Source organism: Melanerpes formicivorus, unplaced genomic scaffold (genome assembly GCF_026170545.1).
Source record: "Melanerpes formicivorus ecotype bairdi unplaced genomic scaffold, bMelFor1.0.p_v2 SCAF_52, whole genome shotgun sequence".
Classification (NCBI taxonomy): Eukaryota; Metazoa; Chordata; class Aves; order Piciformes; family Picidae; genus Melanerpes; species Melanerpes formicivorus.
This window is the reverse complement of record NW_027142404.1, coordinates 331,553-348,415: the sequence shown is the minus strand read 5'-3', so window position 1 is coordinate 348,415 and position 16,863 is coordinate 331,553. Positions and strand designations below refer to the sequence as shown.

At 54.7% G+C, this 16,863-nt stretch overlaps 1 protein-coding gene across 2 annotated transcripts in view; it reads left to right on the top strand.

Moving 5' to 3' along the window:
- LANCL1 (LanC like glutathione S-transferase 1) overlaps nucleotides 1-16,863 on the top strand; it is a 29,957-nt gene that overhangs the window by 12,016 nt on the left and 1,078 nt on the right. Inside the window, exons 4-9 of one of the 2 annotated variants that reach the window (XM_068160752.1) lie at nucleotides 4,264-4,399; nucleotides 5,344-5,490; nucleotides 7,325-7,507; nucleotides 8,256-8,432; nucleotides 9,855-9,927; nucleotides 10,757-13,051. In XM_068160752.1, the coding sequence (XP_068016853.1) occupies nucleotides 4,264-4,399; nucleotides 5,344-5,490; nucleotides 7,325-7,507; nucleotides 8,256-8,432; nucleotides 9,855-9,927; nucleotides 10,757-10,833 (793 nt within the window). In that variant the 3' untranslated portion in view covers nucleotides 10,834-13,051. Of the gene's footprint in view, nucleotides 1-4,263; nucleotides 4,400-5,343; nucleotides 5,491-7,324; nucleotides 7,508-8,255; nucleotides 8,433-9,854; nucleotides 9,928-10,756; nucleotides 13,052-16,863 lie in introns of those variants that run through there. The other variant, XM_068160753.1, reaches the window with a different exon arrangement.

Below are 16,863 nucleotides of genomic sequence, written 5' to 3'. Positions count from 1 at the left end.
CACCACCTCCCTGGGCAACCTCTGCCAGTCTCTCACCACCCTCATGGGGAACAACTTCTGCCTAACATCCAATCTCAATCTAACCATTTCTAGTTTTGCTCCATTCCCCCCACCCCCTGTTCTCTCACTCCCTGACACCCTCAAAAGTCCCTCCCCAGCTTTCCTGTAGCCCCCTTCAGATGCTGGAAGGCCACAAGAAGGTCTCCTTGGAGCCTTCTCTTCTCCAGACTGGACAACCCCAACTCTCTCAGTCTGTCTCCAGAGCAGAGCAGCTCCAGCCCTCTGCTCATCCTCATGGCCCTTCTCTGGACACCTTCCAGCACCTCCAGATCCTTCCTGGAATAGAGGCTCCAGAACTGGCCCCAGAGCTGCAGCTGTGGTCTCAGCAGAGTGGAGCAGAGGGGGAGAATCCCCTCCCTGGCCCTGCTGGCCACACTTCTCTTGCTGCAGCCCAGGCTCTGCTTGGCTCTCTGGGCTGCAAGTGCTCCCTGCTGGCTCCTGTTGAGCTTCTCCTCCCCCAGCACCCCCAAGGCCTTTTCTCCAGGGCTGCTCTCAAGCCAGTCCCTGCCCACCGTGTGGTTTATGTTAGAGAGGACCTTAAAGATATCTATTTCCAGCTCCACTGCTGTGGGCAGGGACAACCTTCCACCAGCCCAGGTTGCTCTAGGCCCCATCCAGCCTGGCCTTCAACACCTCCAGGGAGGGGGCAGCCACAGCCTCCCTGGGCAACCTCTGCCAGAGTCTCACCATCCTCACTGCCTTGAATTTTTTTGTCATATCCAGCCTAAATCTTCCTTCTTCCAGCATAAAGCCATTTCCCCATGTCCTGTCAAGCTCCCTGTGAAAAGTCCCTCCCTAGCTCTCCTGTAGCTCCCTTCAAGTACTGGAAGGCTGCTCTAAGGTCTCTCCAGAGCCTTCTCTTCTCCTGTGTGAACAGCCCCAACTCTCTCAGCCTGTCCTCACAGGGGAGGTGCTCCAGCCTTCCCCTATGCTATGGTCAATCTGAAAACAGAACTCTTTATTCTTGAAAGATTCATCAGTGGTTTGGGTTTTGCTTAATCCTGTGTCAAATTGGTGAATCTCACTGTCTTTGCTGACAGAAAGGGAACTAAATCTGTCCATAAGTACTGGCCAGCTGCAGATGCAAAAGCTCCTAGTTGTGAAAAATCCTGAGCCGATGTTCTCTTGCAGCAGCTTTCCCCTCCCCACATCCCTCCTCTCCTGCCTGCAGCCTCCAGCAAGGATGGGCACTGATGCTTAATTCTGCACTGCCATCTAATGGCACCACAGGGGCAGAGCCTTGCAGGTTGGTTTCTCTGTGCCTCTGAGAGGAGGCAGAAAGAAACACCATAGATTCATAGAATCAATAAGGTTGGAAGAGGCCTCAAAGATCATCGAGTCCAACCTGTCACCCAACACCTCGTGACTACTAAACCATGGCACAAAGCACCCCATCCAGTCTCCTCTTAAACCCATCCAGGGATGGTGACTCCACCACCTCCCTGGGCAGCACATCCCAATGGCCAAGCTCTCTTTCTGGGAAGAATTTCTTCCTAACATCCAGCCTAAACCTCCCCTGGTGCAGCTTGAGACTGTGTCCTCTTGTTCTGGTGCTGGGTGCCTGGGAGAAGAGACCAACCTCTGCCTGTCTACAACCTCCCTTCAGGGAGTTGTAGAGAGCAATGAGGTCTCCCCTGAGCCTCCTCTTCTCCATGCTAAACAGCCCCAGCTCCCTCAGCCTCTCCTCACAGGGCTGTGCTCCAGACCCCTCCCCAGCTTTGTTGCCCTTCTCAAGTGTCTCAATGTCCTTCTTAAATTGAGGGGCCCAGAACTGGACACAGAACTCAAGGTGTGGCCTAACCAGTGCTATTCTTGATCCAGGCCAGGATGCCATTGGCCTTCTTGGCCCCCTGGGCACACTGCTGGCTCATGTTCAGCTGCCATCCACCAGCACCCCCAGGTCCCTCTCTGCCTGGCTGCTCTCAGCCACTCTGACCCCAGCCTGTAGCTTTGCATGGGGTTGGTGTGGCCAAAGGGCAGCACTTGGACTTGTTGAATGCCATCCTGTTGGACTCTGCCCCTCTGTCCAGCCTGTCGAGGTCCCTCTGCAGAGCTCTCCTACCCTCTGACAGATCAACTCCTGCCCCCAGCTTGGTGTCATCTGCAAACTTGCTGATAACTGACTCAATGCCCTCATCCAGATCATCAATGAAGATGTTAAAGAGCACAGGGCCCAGCACTGATCCCTGGGGCACACCACTGGTGCCTGGCTGCCAGCTGGCTGTGGCACCATTCACCACCACTCTCTGGGCTCAGCCTCCAGCCAGTTCCTAGCCCAGCTCAGAGTGCTGCTATCCAAGCCAGGGGCTGACAGCTTGGCCAGCAGTTTGCTGTGGGGGATGGTGTCAAAGGCCTTGCTAAATTCCAGGGAGACCACATCCACAGCCTGCCCCACACCCACCAGGCAGTCACCTGAGCATAGGTTCTCAAAGGAAGCTGCCTCCTGTCCGTCCTCTGCCACCAATTCCCTCAGCAGTTACCCTGGCCATGCTGTTGGGTACCAGGCTGGCCCAGAGAGAAAACACACAGAGACACCTCGGAGCTTTTGCATCAGCAACCTTTATTCAGCACAAGCCATGGCTTTTCATACTTTCTTTTCTCTTTTCCCAGAGCTCACAGTGGCCCCCACATTGTCTTGTCTGCATAGCTCTTTTCTCCCTTGGGGCTGTTTACCTTTCACATTAAGGGGAGGCTTATGTCAAGGCTCCACTTCATTAGGCTGCCCGCAGGAGAGCCGCTGCTCTCTCCTTTCTCCTTCAGTATCCCTGCATGCTTTGAGTCCAGTGCCAAGGGAAGATTTTGTGCTGTGGTGAGTCACAGGCCAGCATCCTCTGGCTCCTCCAAGGGTGCTGTAGACATTTGGTTGCTTCTCCCCTTTGCAGCATCGTTCTGCCCAGGAGCAAAGGCTGCCGGGGCACTGCTGCTCACGCCACGGTGACAGGGAAGCCCTGCACACACACAGCTCTCCTGGCTGGTTTCTTAGCCCTCTCCCTGTTGCACCTGCAGCAGGAAACAACTGAGGGGGCAGCCTTGAAGCCACTCACCTTGGTATTGTGAAAGTGATGGCATCTTTCTGAGTGCTGTCTCAGGAGTGAAGAGAGGAATAAAGCCAGAAGCAGTCCCACCCCTGCCTGCTGCTCTGCCGGGGGAGGTCGCGCAGCCTTGTGGGAGGTGTGACAGGTAGCAAAGTAAAGGAGAGAAATGGATGCAGAATGCATTGAGCTGCAAAGCCCCAGCATGAAGAGCTGCCAGCCTCTGGTGACACTACAGGAATGTCACTAACCTTGCAACAGGATAACAGAAAGATGGCAAAGAAAATGCCTAACTCCAGCAGCCCTCTCGCTCGGCGCTTCTGGGCTGAAGCCTGCTGCCAGAGTCCTGCAGCTGGGAAGGAAGAATAAACTGCAGCAGTGCAGGCATGGAGGGGATCTGCTGGAGAGCAGCCCTGTGGAGAAGGACCTGGGAGTGCTGGTGGACAGCAAGTTGTGCAGGGGACAGCAATGTGCCCTGGTGGCCAAGAAGGCCAATGGGATCCTGGGGTGCATTGAGAGGAGTGTGTCCAGCAGATCCAGGGAGGTTCTCCTCCACCTCTACTCTGCCCTGCTGAGACCTCCCCTGGAATATTGCATCCAGTTCTGGGCTCCCCAGTTCAGGAGGGACAGGGATCTGCTGGAGAGAGTCCAAGGGAGGGCTGCAAGGATGCTGAAGGGACTGGAGCCCTCCCTGGTGAGGAGAGGCTGAGAGCCCTGGGGCTGTTTAGTGTGGAGAGGAGAAGACTGAGAGGGGAGCTGATCAATGTCTATCAATAGCTGAGGGCTGGGGGTCAAGAGGGAGGGGACAGGCTCTGCTCAGTTGCACCCTGGGATAGGACAACTACAGCACAGGAGGTTCCAGCTCAACATGAGGAGGAACTTCCTCACTGTGAGGGTCCCAGAGCCTGGAGCCCTGTCTGGATGTGTTGCTGTGTGACCTGTGCTGGATTCTCTGGTCCTGCTCTGGCAGGGGGTTGGACTGGAAGATCTCCAGAGGTGCCTTCCAACCCCTAACATCCTCTGATCCTGTGACCCTGAGGCTGGCCTAACATCTCCCATGGCACAGGCAAGAAGAAGGAACAAATCAGGGTGTTTGAGCTCCAGCCTGACTGCTTGGTTGCAAAGGCCTGGAGTGTTCTCTGATCTGCCTGCTGTGCTTTTGTCTTGGTAGCTTGCTCCACCTGCACAAGCTGGACCCTCGGGTGCCGGACGAGCTGCTGTACGGGCGCGTCGGCTACCTCTACGCTCTGACCTTTGTCAACAGGCACTTTGGAGAGGAGAAGATCCCTCAGAGTCACATTCAGCAGGTACTGTGGCTTCTGCTGCTTCCCTAGCTGTCTCTGCCCATGCAGCTCATCGTTGGGCAGGTAGCAACTGAGTAGGAGCCAGCAGTGTGCCCAGGTGGCCAAGAAAGCCAAAGGCATCCTGGCTGGGATCAGCAATGCTGTGTCCAGCAGCAGCAGGGAGGGGATTGTCCCCTGGCACTCAGCTCTGGGGAGGCCACACCTCGAGTGCTGTGTCCAGTTTTGGGCACCTCAATGCAAGAGAGATGTGGAGGTGCTGGAGCCAGGGCAGAGGAGGGCAAGGAAGCTGGGAAGGGCCTGGAGAAGAAATCTGATGAAGAGCAACTGAAGGAGCTGGGGATGGTTAGTGTGAAGCAGAGGAGGCTGAGGGGAGACCTCCTGGCTCTCTACAGCTCCCTGAAAGGAGGTTGTGGAGAGCTTGGTGCTGGTCTCTTCTCACAGGTCATTAGCCATAGAAGAAGAGGGAAGAGCCTCAAGCTGCAGCAGGGCAGGCTCAGACTGGACAAGAGGAAGAATTTTTTCCCACCAAGAGTGGTCAGGGCTTGGAATGTGCTGCCCAGGGGGGCGGTGGAGCCCCCAAGGCTGGATGTGTTTGAAGGTGTTTTGGATGTGGTGCTTGGGGCTGTGGTTTAGGGGTGATCCTTGTAGAGTAGGGCTCTGGGTTGGACTTGGTGATGCTGAGGCTCTTTTCCAACCTGAGTGGTTCTGAGATTCTGTGAAAATCAAAGCCAGATGTAGAGAGCCCTGGCAACAAGAGAAACAGCATCCTGGCCTCCCTGCTGCCCTTCTTGCACAGGGACAGAGCACCACCCCATCCATGTAAATCCACAGGCTGTCCTGAGCTGCCATTTTTTTCACTCTCTACTCCTGCTTGGGCAGAGAAACAACTCTTGTTCTGTGTCCAAGAGAGAAACATTTCCCTGACTTGCATTTATTCCTGTCCACAGGTGTGTGAAGCAGTTGTGGCCTCAGGAGAGAGCTTGGCCAAAAGGAGGAACTTCACAGGGAAAAGCCCTCTGATGTATGAGTGGTACCAGGAGTACTATGTAGGGGCAGCCCATGGCTTGGCTGGGATTTACTACTACCTGATGCAGGTAAGGGGCACTGGAGATGGGCTGTCTTCAGCAGCTGTTTCTTACTGCTTTGAATTGGCTCTTGGTGATGCATCTGGTCCTGCATCCTGGGTTGGGGCAATCCCAGGCACCAATAGAGGCTGGGCAGGGTCTGGCTTGAGAGCAGCCCTGAAGAAAAGGCCTTGGGGGTGCTGGGGGAGGAGAAGCTCAACAGGAGCCAGCAGTGAGCACTTGCAGCCCAGAGAGCCAAGCAGAGCCTGGGCTGCAGCAAGAGAAGTGTGGCCAGCAGGGCCAGGGAGGGGATTCTCCCCCTCTGCTCCACTCTGCTGAGACCACAGCTGGAGCTCTGTGTCCAGTTCTGGAGCCTCTATTGCAGGAAGGATCTGGAGGTGCTGGAAGGTGTCCAGAGAAGGGCCATGAGGATGAGCAGAGGGCTGGAGCTGCTCTGCTGTGGAGACAGACTGAGAGAGTTGGGGTTCAGTCTGGAGAGGAGAAGGCTCTGAGGAGACCTAATTGTGGCCTTCCAGTATCTGCAGGGGACTACAGGAAAGCTGGGGAGGGACTCTTGAGGGTGTCAGGGAGTGATAGGACTGGGAGAAATGGAGCAAAACTAGAAGAGGGTAGATTGAGATTGGATGTTAGGAAGTTGTTCCCCATGAGGGTGGTGAGAGCCTGGCAGAGGTTGCCCAGGGAGGTGGTGGAAGCCTCATGCCTGGAGGTTTTTCAGGCCAGGCTGGATGTGGCTGTGAGCAAGCTGCTGTAGTGTGAGGTGTCCCTGGCCATGGCAGGGGGGTTGGAACTGGCTGATCCCTGAGGTCCCTTCCAGCCCTGACAATTCTATGATATCAGGCCTGGCAAGATCCCCTGCCTGATGGGCTTGCTTTTGGCAGTGCATCATGCATCCCCACTTCTAAAAGCTTTCTCCAAGTCTGAGTGTGAATTTCCCATCTCTCAGGAGCTCTGTAGAGCAGTGTGACCTGTGTTACACCAGCAGCTTCACATCCTGGAGGCCTGTAGGTCAGCTGGGCCTGAGCTCCTCCTTCTTGTTTTAACTGCTCACAAAGTAATCCCCAGTGGGTGGTGTCTGTGGGCTTCCTGTGTTTTCTGAGGTGGTTACTTGGAGCAATCTGGGATCATTGTACTCAGCTCTGGGGAGGCCACACCTCGAGTGCTGGGTCCAGTTTGGGCACCTCAAGATGAGAGATGTGGAGGTGCTGGAGCCAGGGCAGAGGAGGGCAAGGAAGCTGGGAAGGGCCTGGAGAAGAAATCTGATGGAGAGCAACTGAAGGAGCTGGGGATGGTTAGTGTGAAGCAGAGGAGGCTGAGGGGAGACCTCATTGCTATCTATAAGTAAATGAAAGGGCATTGTAGAGAGGTTGGTTGGTGCTGGTCTCTTCTCACAGCTCATTAGCCATAGAAGAAGAGGGAAGAGCCTCAAGCTGCAGCAGGGCAGCTTCAGACTGGACAGCAGGAAGAATTTTTTCCCCTCAGGAATGGTCAGGGCTTGGAATGTGCTGCCCAGGGAGGTGGTGGAGTCCCCAAGGCTGGATGTGTTTGAAGGAGGTTTGGATGTGGTGCTTGGGGCTATGGTTTAGGGTTGGACTTGATGATCTCCAGAGGTTCCCCCCAGCCATTAACATCCTGTGAGCCTGTGAAGTCCCTGGCAAAGGGCAGTGAAGCCTGGGGGCCCAAGTAGGTGTTTGTGATGTGACAAGAAGAAATCACTTCATTCGCACGGAGCGGGAGGGAAGGCAGCCACAGCTGGCTTTGTTTCTTCCTTTCAGGCAGCTCTTGGGCCTGTGAGGGCCAGATAGAATGGGAATTCTCCCTGCTTTTAATGCCTTCTCTCTCCTAGCCTGGCCTTGGAGTGAGCCAAGTGAAGCTGCACAACACAGTCAAAGCCAGCGTGGACTACGTCTGCAGCCTCAAGTTCCCCTCCGGCAACTTCCCGCCCTGCCTTGGCGACACCAGGGACCTGCTCGTCCACTGGTGCCATGGGGCACCTGGTGTTGTCTACATGCTTGTCCAGGCCTACAAGGTACCACAAATCTTGCAAAGGCTCTTTGGGGACCCCAAAATGAAGAAGATTCTGTTGCCCCCCACCCCCACACACTTGAGAGAGTAGGGTGGCTCAGTGCAGTCAAAGCAAGCCGGAGGCACCGCTGCCTGATAGGGAAATTGCAGCTGAGTGGTGGTGGCAGCTGGCTGTGGGCAAAGCCTTGGGCTGGCAGCTCCATTCAGCACATCAAACCCATCCTGGGAGCCCTGGGGCTGTTTAGTCTGGAGAGGAGAAGGCTGAGAGGGGATCTGATCAATAGCTGTCAATATCTGAGGGCTGGGGGTCAGGAGCGAAGGGACAGGGACAGCCTCTGCTCAGTTGCACCCTGGGATAGGACAAGGGGCAGTGGATGGAAACTACAGCACAGGAGGTTCCACCTCAACAGGAGGAGGAACTTTCACTGTGAGGCTCACAGAGCACTGGAGCAGGCTGCCCAGAAAGGTTGCAGAGTCTCCTTCTCTGGAGCCTTTCCATCCCTGTCTGGATGTGTTCCTGTGTGACCTGTGCTGGATTCCATGGTCCTGCTCTGGCAGGACCTGAGGATCTTTGGAGGTCCCTTCCAACCTCTAACATCCTCTGATCCTCCTTCAAACTGGACAGCAAAGTCACAGCAGTAAGATTTCAGCAGGACACAAGCTAATGATGCCAAGCCTCCCCATTCACACAGGGATGCCCTTTGTGCAGAGGAAATCCCCTCAGCAAGGGGCCATACTTGGTGTCTCTGCAGGTCTTTGGGGAGCCACAGTACCTGAATGATGCCCTGCAGTGTGCAGAAGTCATCTGGCAGCATGGCTTACTGAAGAAAGGCTATGGGCTGTGCCATGGGACAGCAGGCAATGCTTATGGCTTCCTAGTGCTCTACAACCTGACTCAGAACATGAAGTACCTCTACAGGGCCTGCAAGGTAAGAGCCTGCATGAGGAAGGCAGTGGGCATGATTCACTTCTGCCTTGTATGTCACCGCCCTTGACTTTGAAAGTCAATTGCTAATGTGGCTCAGCTGCAGCTAGAACTGACTGTCTCCACCAGAACAGTCCTTCAGCAGTTGCTCTTTAATGGGCTGGGATGGAAGGGACCTCCAAAGCTCATCCAGTCCCAGTGCAGTCAGCAGGGACATCCCCAACTAGATTAGGCTGCCCAGAGCCCTCTCCAGCCTCACCTTGAATATCTCCAGGGATGGGGCCTCAACCACCTCCCTGGGCAACCTGTTCCAGTGTTCCACCACCCTCATGGTGCAGAACTTCTTCCTCACATCCAATCTAAATCTGCTCTGCTCTACTTTGAAGCCATTGCCCCTGGTCTTGTCCCTGCAGGCCTTTGCAAACAGTCTCTCTGCAGCCTTCCTGTAGCCCCCTCCAGGTCAAGCCATCTCCAGGGACAGGGCCTCCACCACTTCCCTGAGCAACCTGTTCCAATGTTCCACCACCCTCCTGGTGCAGAACTTGTTTGACAGCCTGCAGAGCAGGACTAGCCTGCAGAAGCATTGCTCTGCCAGGGATAATGCATCTGAGTCGGGCAATCCCAGGCACAAATCCAGGCTGGGCAGGGACTGGCTGGAAAGCAGCCCTGAGGAGAGAGACTTGGGGGTGCTGGTGGAGGAGAAGCTCAATAGGAGCTCTCAGTGTGCACTTGCAGCCCACAAAGCCAATCAGCTCCTGGGCTGCATCAGGAGAAGTGTGGCCAGCAGGGCAAGGGAGGTGATCCTCCCCCTCTGCTCAGTTCTGCTGAGACCCCACCTGGAGTACTGCCTCCAGTTCTGGAGCCCCTATGGCAAGAGGGATGTGGAGGTGCTGGAAGGTGTCCAGAAAAGGACCACGAGGATGATCAGAGGGCTGGAGCTGCTCTGCTCTGGAGACAGACTGAAGGAGTTGGGGCTGTTCAGGCTGGAGAAGAGAAGGCTCCCAGGTGACCTCATTGTCGCCTTCCAGTATCTGAAGGGGGCTACAGGAAGGCTGGGGAGGGACTGCTCAGGATCTCAGGTAGTGCTAGGACTAGGGGGAATGGAATGAAGCTGGAGATGGGGAGATTGAGGCTGGAGGTGAGGAGGAAGTTCTTCCCCATGAGAGTGGTGAAGCCCTGGAATGGGTTGTCCAGGGAGGTGGTTGGGGCCCTGTCCCTGGAGGTGTTTAAGCCCAGGCTGGATGAGGCTGTGGCCAGCCTGGTGTATTGTGGGGTGTCCCTGCCCATGGCAGGGGGGTTGGAACTGGATGATCCTTGTGGTCCCTTCCAGCCCTGACTGGTACTGTGATACTATGAAAGTGGTTGGGGTGCTTCTGAGGTCTGCCTTTAACACACCCAGGACACTTGTCATGCTCTCTTTCCTCAGTTTGCAGAGTGGTGTTTAAGCTACGGCCAGCACGGGTGCCGGACTCCAGACACTCCCTTCTCTCTCTTTGAAGGTAACCTCCATCTCTAGGCTTGTGTTTTGCCCCTGGATCTGAGCCAGCCCAGCCCCATGGGAGAGCAAATAGCTGCTCCACCGAAGCCTTTGCAAAGCTCAGTGGAGAGGATGGGAAGAAAATTGGATTCGCTGTTGGTTACTCATTCTCACAGCACAGGCTGGTGCCGTAGCTGGAGCCTCTCATCCTCTTGGACCTCCTGCACACAGGTCTCCAGGGGAATTCCTTAATGGCTGCAGGCCAAAGCCTGCCTTTTGCTAATCTGTAGCCTGGCTTCTCAGGTCATCTGTCTCTTGCCTGTGGGTTTGTAAGGACTGAAGCCCTTCATGGGCTTTCCAGTTCCATTCCAAAGGTGAGCAAGGAGCAGCATGTGGAGCTGCTTTTGTAGGCCTTGGTAGCCCCTGTGGCACTCTGTGGCCAGCAGCAGGTGTTGCTGAAGGAGCCACTTCCTCAGCTGGTGTTCTTCCTTGGCTTTGCTGTAGGCCAAGGAGCAAGGGCAGTCCCCTCAAGGAGGGTCTGAGGCAGCAGCGACACAGGGGCCCAGGCTTTGTTCAGCATATCCCCAGGGGAAGAGCAAAGGAGGGAGCTGGAGTGGGGAAGGGCCACCCTGAGGTTTCCCTTATGATTTCAACACTTAATGAGCTTCAGGATGCTTTTATCCCACTGAAGCACCTACAGTGCCTGGGAGACCTTGGAAGTTAACTAGATTCCCCAGGAAACATTTTCCTGTCGTGTGTCTTGCTGGCTCATTAACCCCCCAGGGCAAGCGATGAAACAGGAGTGCCCAAAGGGATTCTGTCTGAACCACTCTGTGTTTTCCTCTCCCCAGGAATGGCTGGAACAATTTACTTCCTTGCTGACCTGCTGGTACCAACCAAGGCAAAGTTCCCTGCTTTTGAACTCTGAGTCTGGCAGTTTCCTGCCCTTTTCCTTCCATGCTTGGAAAAGAGCCTCAGAGCTGCTTTCTCCTTCTTCCAACCAACCCCCTTTGTTGTTCACCTAACTGAACATAAACCCAACCCCTCCCCCCCCACCACGAGGGCATGCTGAGTTCTCTTAACATTTCTAGGCCTTTCATTGCATCCTTTCAGCTCACAAGACAGCATGCAGGTGTTGCTGGTGTCTCTTAACACAGGGCTGCAGGTGGGGGCACGGAGGAAGGGTTCAGTATTTTGGTGGTGGCTGTAGAATGTTGCTATTTCCTGTGCCCCATTTCCTGGGAGAGAGTTTTCCCTTGAGCCATTTACTTTTGCTGCTGTTTGTTTTGGTTTGTGTGCTGGCAAAACAGTTGCAGGAGTTTCACAGGATCACACAGGATGTTAGGGGTTGGAAGGGACCTCCATAGATCATCGAGCCCAACCCCCCTGCCAGAGCAGGACCACAGAATCCAGCACAGGTCACACAGCAACACATCCAAACAGGGATGGAAAGGCTCCAGAGAAGGAGACTCCACAACCTCTCTGGGCAGCCTCTTCCAGTGCTCTGTGAGCCTCACAGTGAAGAAGTTCCTCCCATGTTGAGGGGGAGGCTCCTGTGCTGTAGTTTATATCCACTACCCCTTGTCCTGTCCCAGGGTGCAACGGAGACAAGCCTGAATTTAGATGTCTTTGGTCAAACAAAAGATGAAAACCTGATCCTGTTGCCCTGCAGGTTGCTTGTAAGTGTTGCATATAAGGCAGTTCAGTAGCTGAGCTGGTCCCCGTGGGGTGGAGGTGGTGATTGTGCAGCCCTGTTGTGTTCTTTTGGTGACACACTGCAAGTGGCACAGCTGGAGTTGCCACCTCAAAGCCTCCTCCTGAATTTCCACCTGTCTGCTTGCAAGGCAAAGGCTTAACTAGAGCTCTTCCCTGCCTTCCCACCCCAGTGACAGAGAAATAACCCACTGGCTTTGGTGCTTATTTGCTGTCTCATGTTAAAGCCTGCAAAAGGCCATTGATATCTCATGGAGTACTCCAGTCTGGAAGTGAGCTGAGCATGCTTGCTGCTGTGGGCTCTTCTGTTCAGCTTCCCAAGGTCATTTTGTTGCCAGCTCTGTTTAAAGTGCTGTTTGAACATGAGAGGTGTGAGGTGGTGCCAGGCCACCAGCAGCAGCATGGGGAAAGAACTGCACTGCACTGAGCTGTGTGAGTGGTTCACCTCTTACCTGTGTCGATGTTGTTTACAGGCTTTGGTTTAGAAGCTTTCCTCAGCCTGGATCATTTGAGTCACTTGCTTGCCTTGCTCCTGGTTGTTGTAGTTTGGTGTGCAACCACCCATCCACACAACTGCAAAAGCTGCCCCAGGTTCAACAAGCAGACCAGCTGCCTGCAAGGGGGGAATTAGTTTGGCCACCCTCAGGTGATGCTGTGCTGGTTTGCAGCCCTTAGGGAGCTGACCCCCTAAGACCCTTCCTCAGTGCTGAGTGTGAGCACTGATCACAAGGGCAGGCCCTGGTGCAGCCCTGCTGCTTTGCACTGTTTGAGGGCAGCTCCTCAGGCTGTGTTATGCTCTTTGAAAGGCCCTCTCAGTGTCTCGGGCCACCCAGGAGCAGGTGACCTCCCAGCCAGCACACTCCTTCATCAGTGGTAGCAAGGCAGGAGGAGCAGGGCTGGCTCACATGTGCCTGAACACAAGCAGCTTGGCCACAGTGGCACATTCCCTTAAGCACCTTGTGGAAGGGCTGCTCCACTCCTAGGAGGGTGCCTGTACCCTCAGAGCCCAGCCTCCTGCTGCCATCCTGTTCCTGGAAGCTCAGCAGAAGACAGCCTGAGGCAGAGAGGAGCTCAGCTTCAACCCTGTCAGAAGCCTCACGCTGGTGCAGACTCATCAGTGGTCATCCCCCATCACTCATGGGGCCTGAACAACACATGGAAGGAAGGGGCACAGCCTTGAGAGCAGGGCTTTGCTGATCAGTCTGGGGGTAGGATCCTGTAATACCTGAGGCCTGCTCTTGGTTACCTCCCAGCTTGGCTGGGATGATGGCAGGAGGGGGATGCTGTGCTTCTCCTGGTCACTGCTTCTGCAAGGGCAAGGGTTGGTGCAGCCTGGTGGCACAGCAGCATCGCATCCCAGGATCCTTAGACTGCTCAGGGGATCACCAGAGCCTGGTGTAGAACTGCACTGTTTAATAAAAATGCTGAGATAAGCAAGCTTTGGGTTGTTTTTACCCCCTGCTTTGTGACCAGGGCTCACCTCTGAAGAGATCAAGGAATGCCACAGTGGCTGCACTGGTGGCTCCTGGAGGCTCAGTAGCCTCCCACTCCCAACAAGAGCCTTAAGAGCGTGTCACAGTTGTTACCTGGCTTCAGGCCTGTGATTTGCCTCACTGGCCATGCTTTTTCCCCATGACATCCCTTGTCTCCATCCGAGGCTTCATCCTTCCTGCTTTGGCTTCCATTGAAGACCACAATCCTGCAGGTTAATCTTAACCACACCAAAGACTTAACCAGACCCAAAAACTTAGTTAATTCTGAGCAATGCTGACAAGTAACCACAGGGTGGCAGCACGGAGCAGTGAGGGGGCAGCACATGTCCCTAGAGAACTGCAGTGCTGGCAAGCAACCACAGGGTGGTAGCACTGAGCAGGGAGGGAGCAGCATGTACCTAGAGAACTGTAGTGCTGACAAGTAATGACAGGCAGCACTTAGCAGTGAGGGTTCAGCACACTTCTCTATAGAGCTGCATTGCAAATACCCACAGGGGGGCAGCACTGAGCCACAAGGAGGCAGCACATGTCCCTAAAGAACTGCAGTGCTGACAGGAAAGCACAGATTGTCAGTACTGAGCAGTAATGAGGAGGTGAGGTACACTTCCCCAGGCAACTGAAGTAGAATAAAAAAACCTTTATTTAGAATAAACCAAACCAGGTTGGAAGAGATCTTCAGGATCATCGTGTCCAACCCATCAACCAATCCAACCCACCCAAACAGCTAACCCATGGCACCAAGCACCCCAGCAAGTCTCCTTCTGAACACTTCCAATGATGGTGACTCCACCACCTCCCCAGGCAGCCCATTCCAATGGGCAATCACTCTCTCTGTGTAGAACTTCTTCCTAACATCCAACCTGAACCTCCCCTGGCACAGCCTGAGACTGTGTCCTCTTGTTCTGGTGCTGGCTGCCTGGGAGAAGAGACCAACCTCTGCCTGTCCACAACCTCCCTTCAGGTAGTTGTAGAGAGCAATAAGGTCACCCCTGAGTCTCCTCTTTTCCAGGCTGAGCAATCCCAGCTCCCTCAGCCTCTCCTCACAGGGCTGTGCTCCAAACCCCTCACCAACTTTGTTGCTCTTCTGGACACATTCCAGCAAGTCAACCTCCTTCCTAAACTGAGGGGCCCAGAACTGGACACAGGACTCGAGGTGTGGCCTAACCAGTGCAGTGTACAGGGGCAGAATGACCTCCCTGCTCCTGCTGGCCACACTGTTCCTGATGCAGGCCAGGATGCCATTGGCCCTTCTGGCTGCCTGGGCACACTGCAGGCTCATGTGGCAGCAGCACTGAGCAGTGAGGGGATGTCACACGTCTCCATGGAACTGAAGTGCTGACAAGTACTCACAGGGTGGCAGCACTGTGGGGGTGGAACACGTCTCTAGAGCAGTGCAGTGCTGACAGGTAACCACAGGGTAGCAGCACTGAGCAGTGTGGTGTTGGCTCATATCCTTATAGAACTGCAGTGCTGATAACCACAGGAGGGGCAGGACTGAGTAATTAGGGGGCAGCACACATCCCCATAGAACTGCAGTGCTGAAAAGTAACCACAGGGTGGCAGCACTGAGCAATGAGGGGATGGCAGATGTCCCTGTAGAACTGCAGTAGTGACAACCACAGGGTGTCAGCACAGTGAGGGGCGGCACATGTCCCTAGAGAACTACAGTGCTGATAAGGAACCATGGGGCGGCAGCACTGAGCAGTGTGGGGCTGGCACATGTGCCTATAGAACTGTAGTGCGGACAATTAACCACAGGGTGGCAGCACTGAGCAATGTGGGTTCAGCACACATCCCTAGAGAACTCTGTGTCAGCACACACCCTTATAGAACTGCACTCTGAAAAGTAACCACCCAGGGAGCAGCACTGTTGGGGCTGCACGCATCCCTAGAGCACTGCGGTACTGACAAGTAACCACAGTGTGGCAGCACTGAGCAGTAAGGGCACGGCCCAGGCCCCTATAGAACTGCATTGTTGACAACCATAGTGTGGCAGCACTGAGCAGTGAGGGGACAGCACACGTCCCTGTAGAACTGCAGTGCTGACAACCAACCACAGTGTGGCTGCACTGAGCAGACAGCACACAATGCTCGAGCGCTACTGTGCTGACAAGAAACCACAGCATGACAGCACTGCATAAAGAATTGCAGTGTTGTCAAACAACCACAGGGTGGCAGCACGGAGCAATGAGGGGGGCAGCACATGTTCCCATGGAACTGCAATGTTGATAAGTAACCACAGGGAGACAGCACCTGAGAGAGAGGCACACGTCCCTAGAGAACTACAGGACTAACAAGTAAGCACAAGGAGGCATCTCTGAGCAGTAAGGGTGCAGCGCGTCCCTAGAGCACTGCAGTGCTGACAAGTAACCACAGGACGGCAGCACTGAGCAATGAAAGGATGGCACACATGCCTAGAGATCTGCAGTGCTGAGAAGTAACCACAGGGTGGCAGCATATGGGGGCGTTATGCATCACTAAAGAACTGCAGTTCTGACAAGTAACCACAGGGTGGCCGCTCTGAGAAGTGAGGGGGGGAAGCACACGTCCCTACAGAACTGCAGTGCTCACAAGCAACCATAGGGTGGTAGCACTGAGGAGCGAGGGCGCAGCCCACGTTCCCATGGAGCTGCTGTGCTGACATGTAACCACAGGGTGGCAGCACTGAGCAGTGAGGGGCAGCATCTCTCTCATGACTTGCAGTGCTGACAAGTAACCACAGGGTGGCAGCACTGAGCAGCGAGGGGGCAGTCTATGCCTTATGAATTGCAGTGCTGACAACTAACCACAGGGCGAGAGCACTGAGCAGCGAGGGGCAGCCTCTCTCTCATGACTTGCAGTGAAGACAAGTAACCACACGGTGGCAGTACTGAGCAGCGAGGGGCAGCATCTCTCTCATGACTTGCAGTGAAGACAAGTAACCACAGGGGCAGCACTGAGCAGCGAGGGGCAGCATCTCTCCCTTGACTTGCAGTGAAGACAAGTAACCACAGAGTGGCAGCACTGAGCAGCGAGGGGCAGCATCTCTCTCATGAGTTGCAGTGCTGAGAAGTGACCAGAGGGTGGCAGCTATACAAATCCACGGCCAGATGTTTCCAGGCCCAGACCTTTCTTGCCAAGTCGCTTCTGGCGTTACACAGTAACCCGACGTGCTTTTCCTAATGCAGTGCTTGTCACACTCCCGTTGGGTACATTTCTACTGACATGCTCTTAAGCAGAGCGTACAATAGGTCAGTGCTAGCAAACAAGCTTCTTAACATATCCAGCCAAAGCCTGCCTGGTGTCTCTCTCAGTGGGAGGTGCTAGAGGCCTCATCCTTGGAGGTTCTTAGGGCCAGGATGGATGTGTGAGGTGCCCCTGCCCATGGCAGGGGGTTGGAATGGGATTGTTCAACATGGAGAAGAGGAGGCTCAGGGGAGACCTTACAGCTCCCTACAACTACCTGAAGGGAGGTTGTAGCCAGGTGGAGGTTGGTCTCTTCTCCCAGGCAACCAGCACCAGAACAAGAGGACACAGTCTCAAGCTGTGCCAGGGAAGGTTTAGAGTGGATGTGAGGAAGAAAATCTTCACAGAAAGAGGTTTGCCATTGGAAGGTGCTGCCCAGGGATGGAGTCACCAGCCCTGGAAGCATTTAAAAAGAAACTGGATGAGGCAGTGCCATGGGTGAGCAACCTCTTCCAGTCTCTCACCACCCTCCTGGCAAACAACTTCTTCCTAACATCCAATCTGAATGTACCCATTTATAGTTTTGC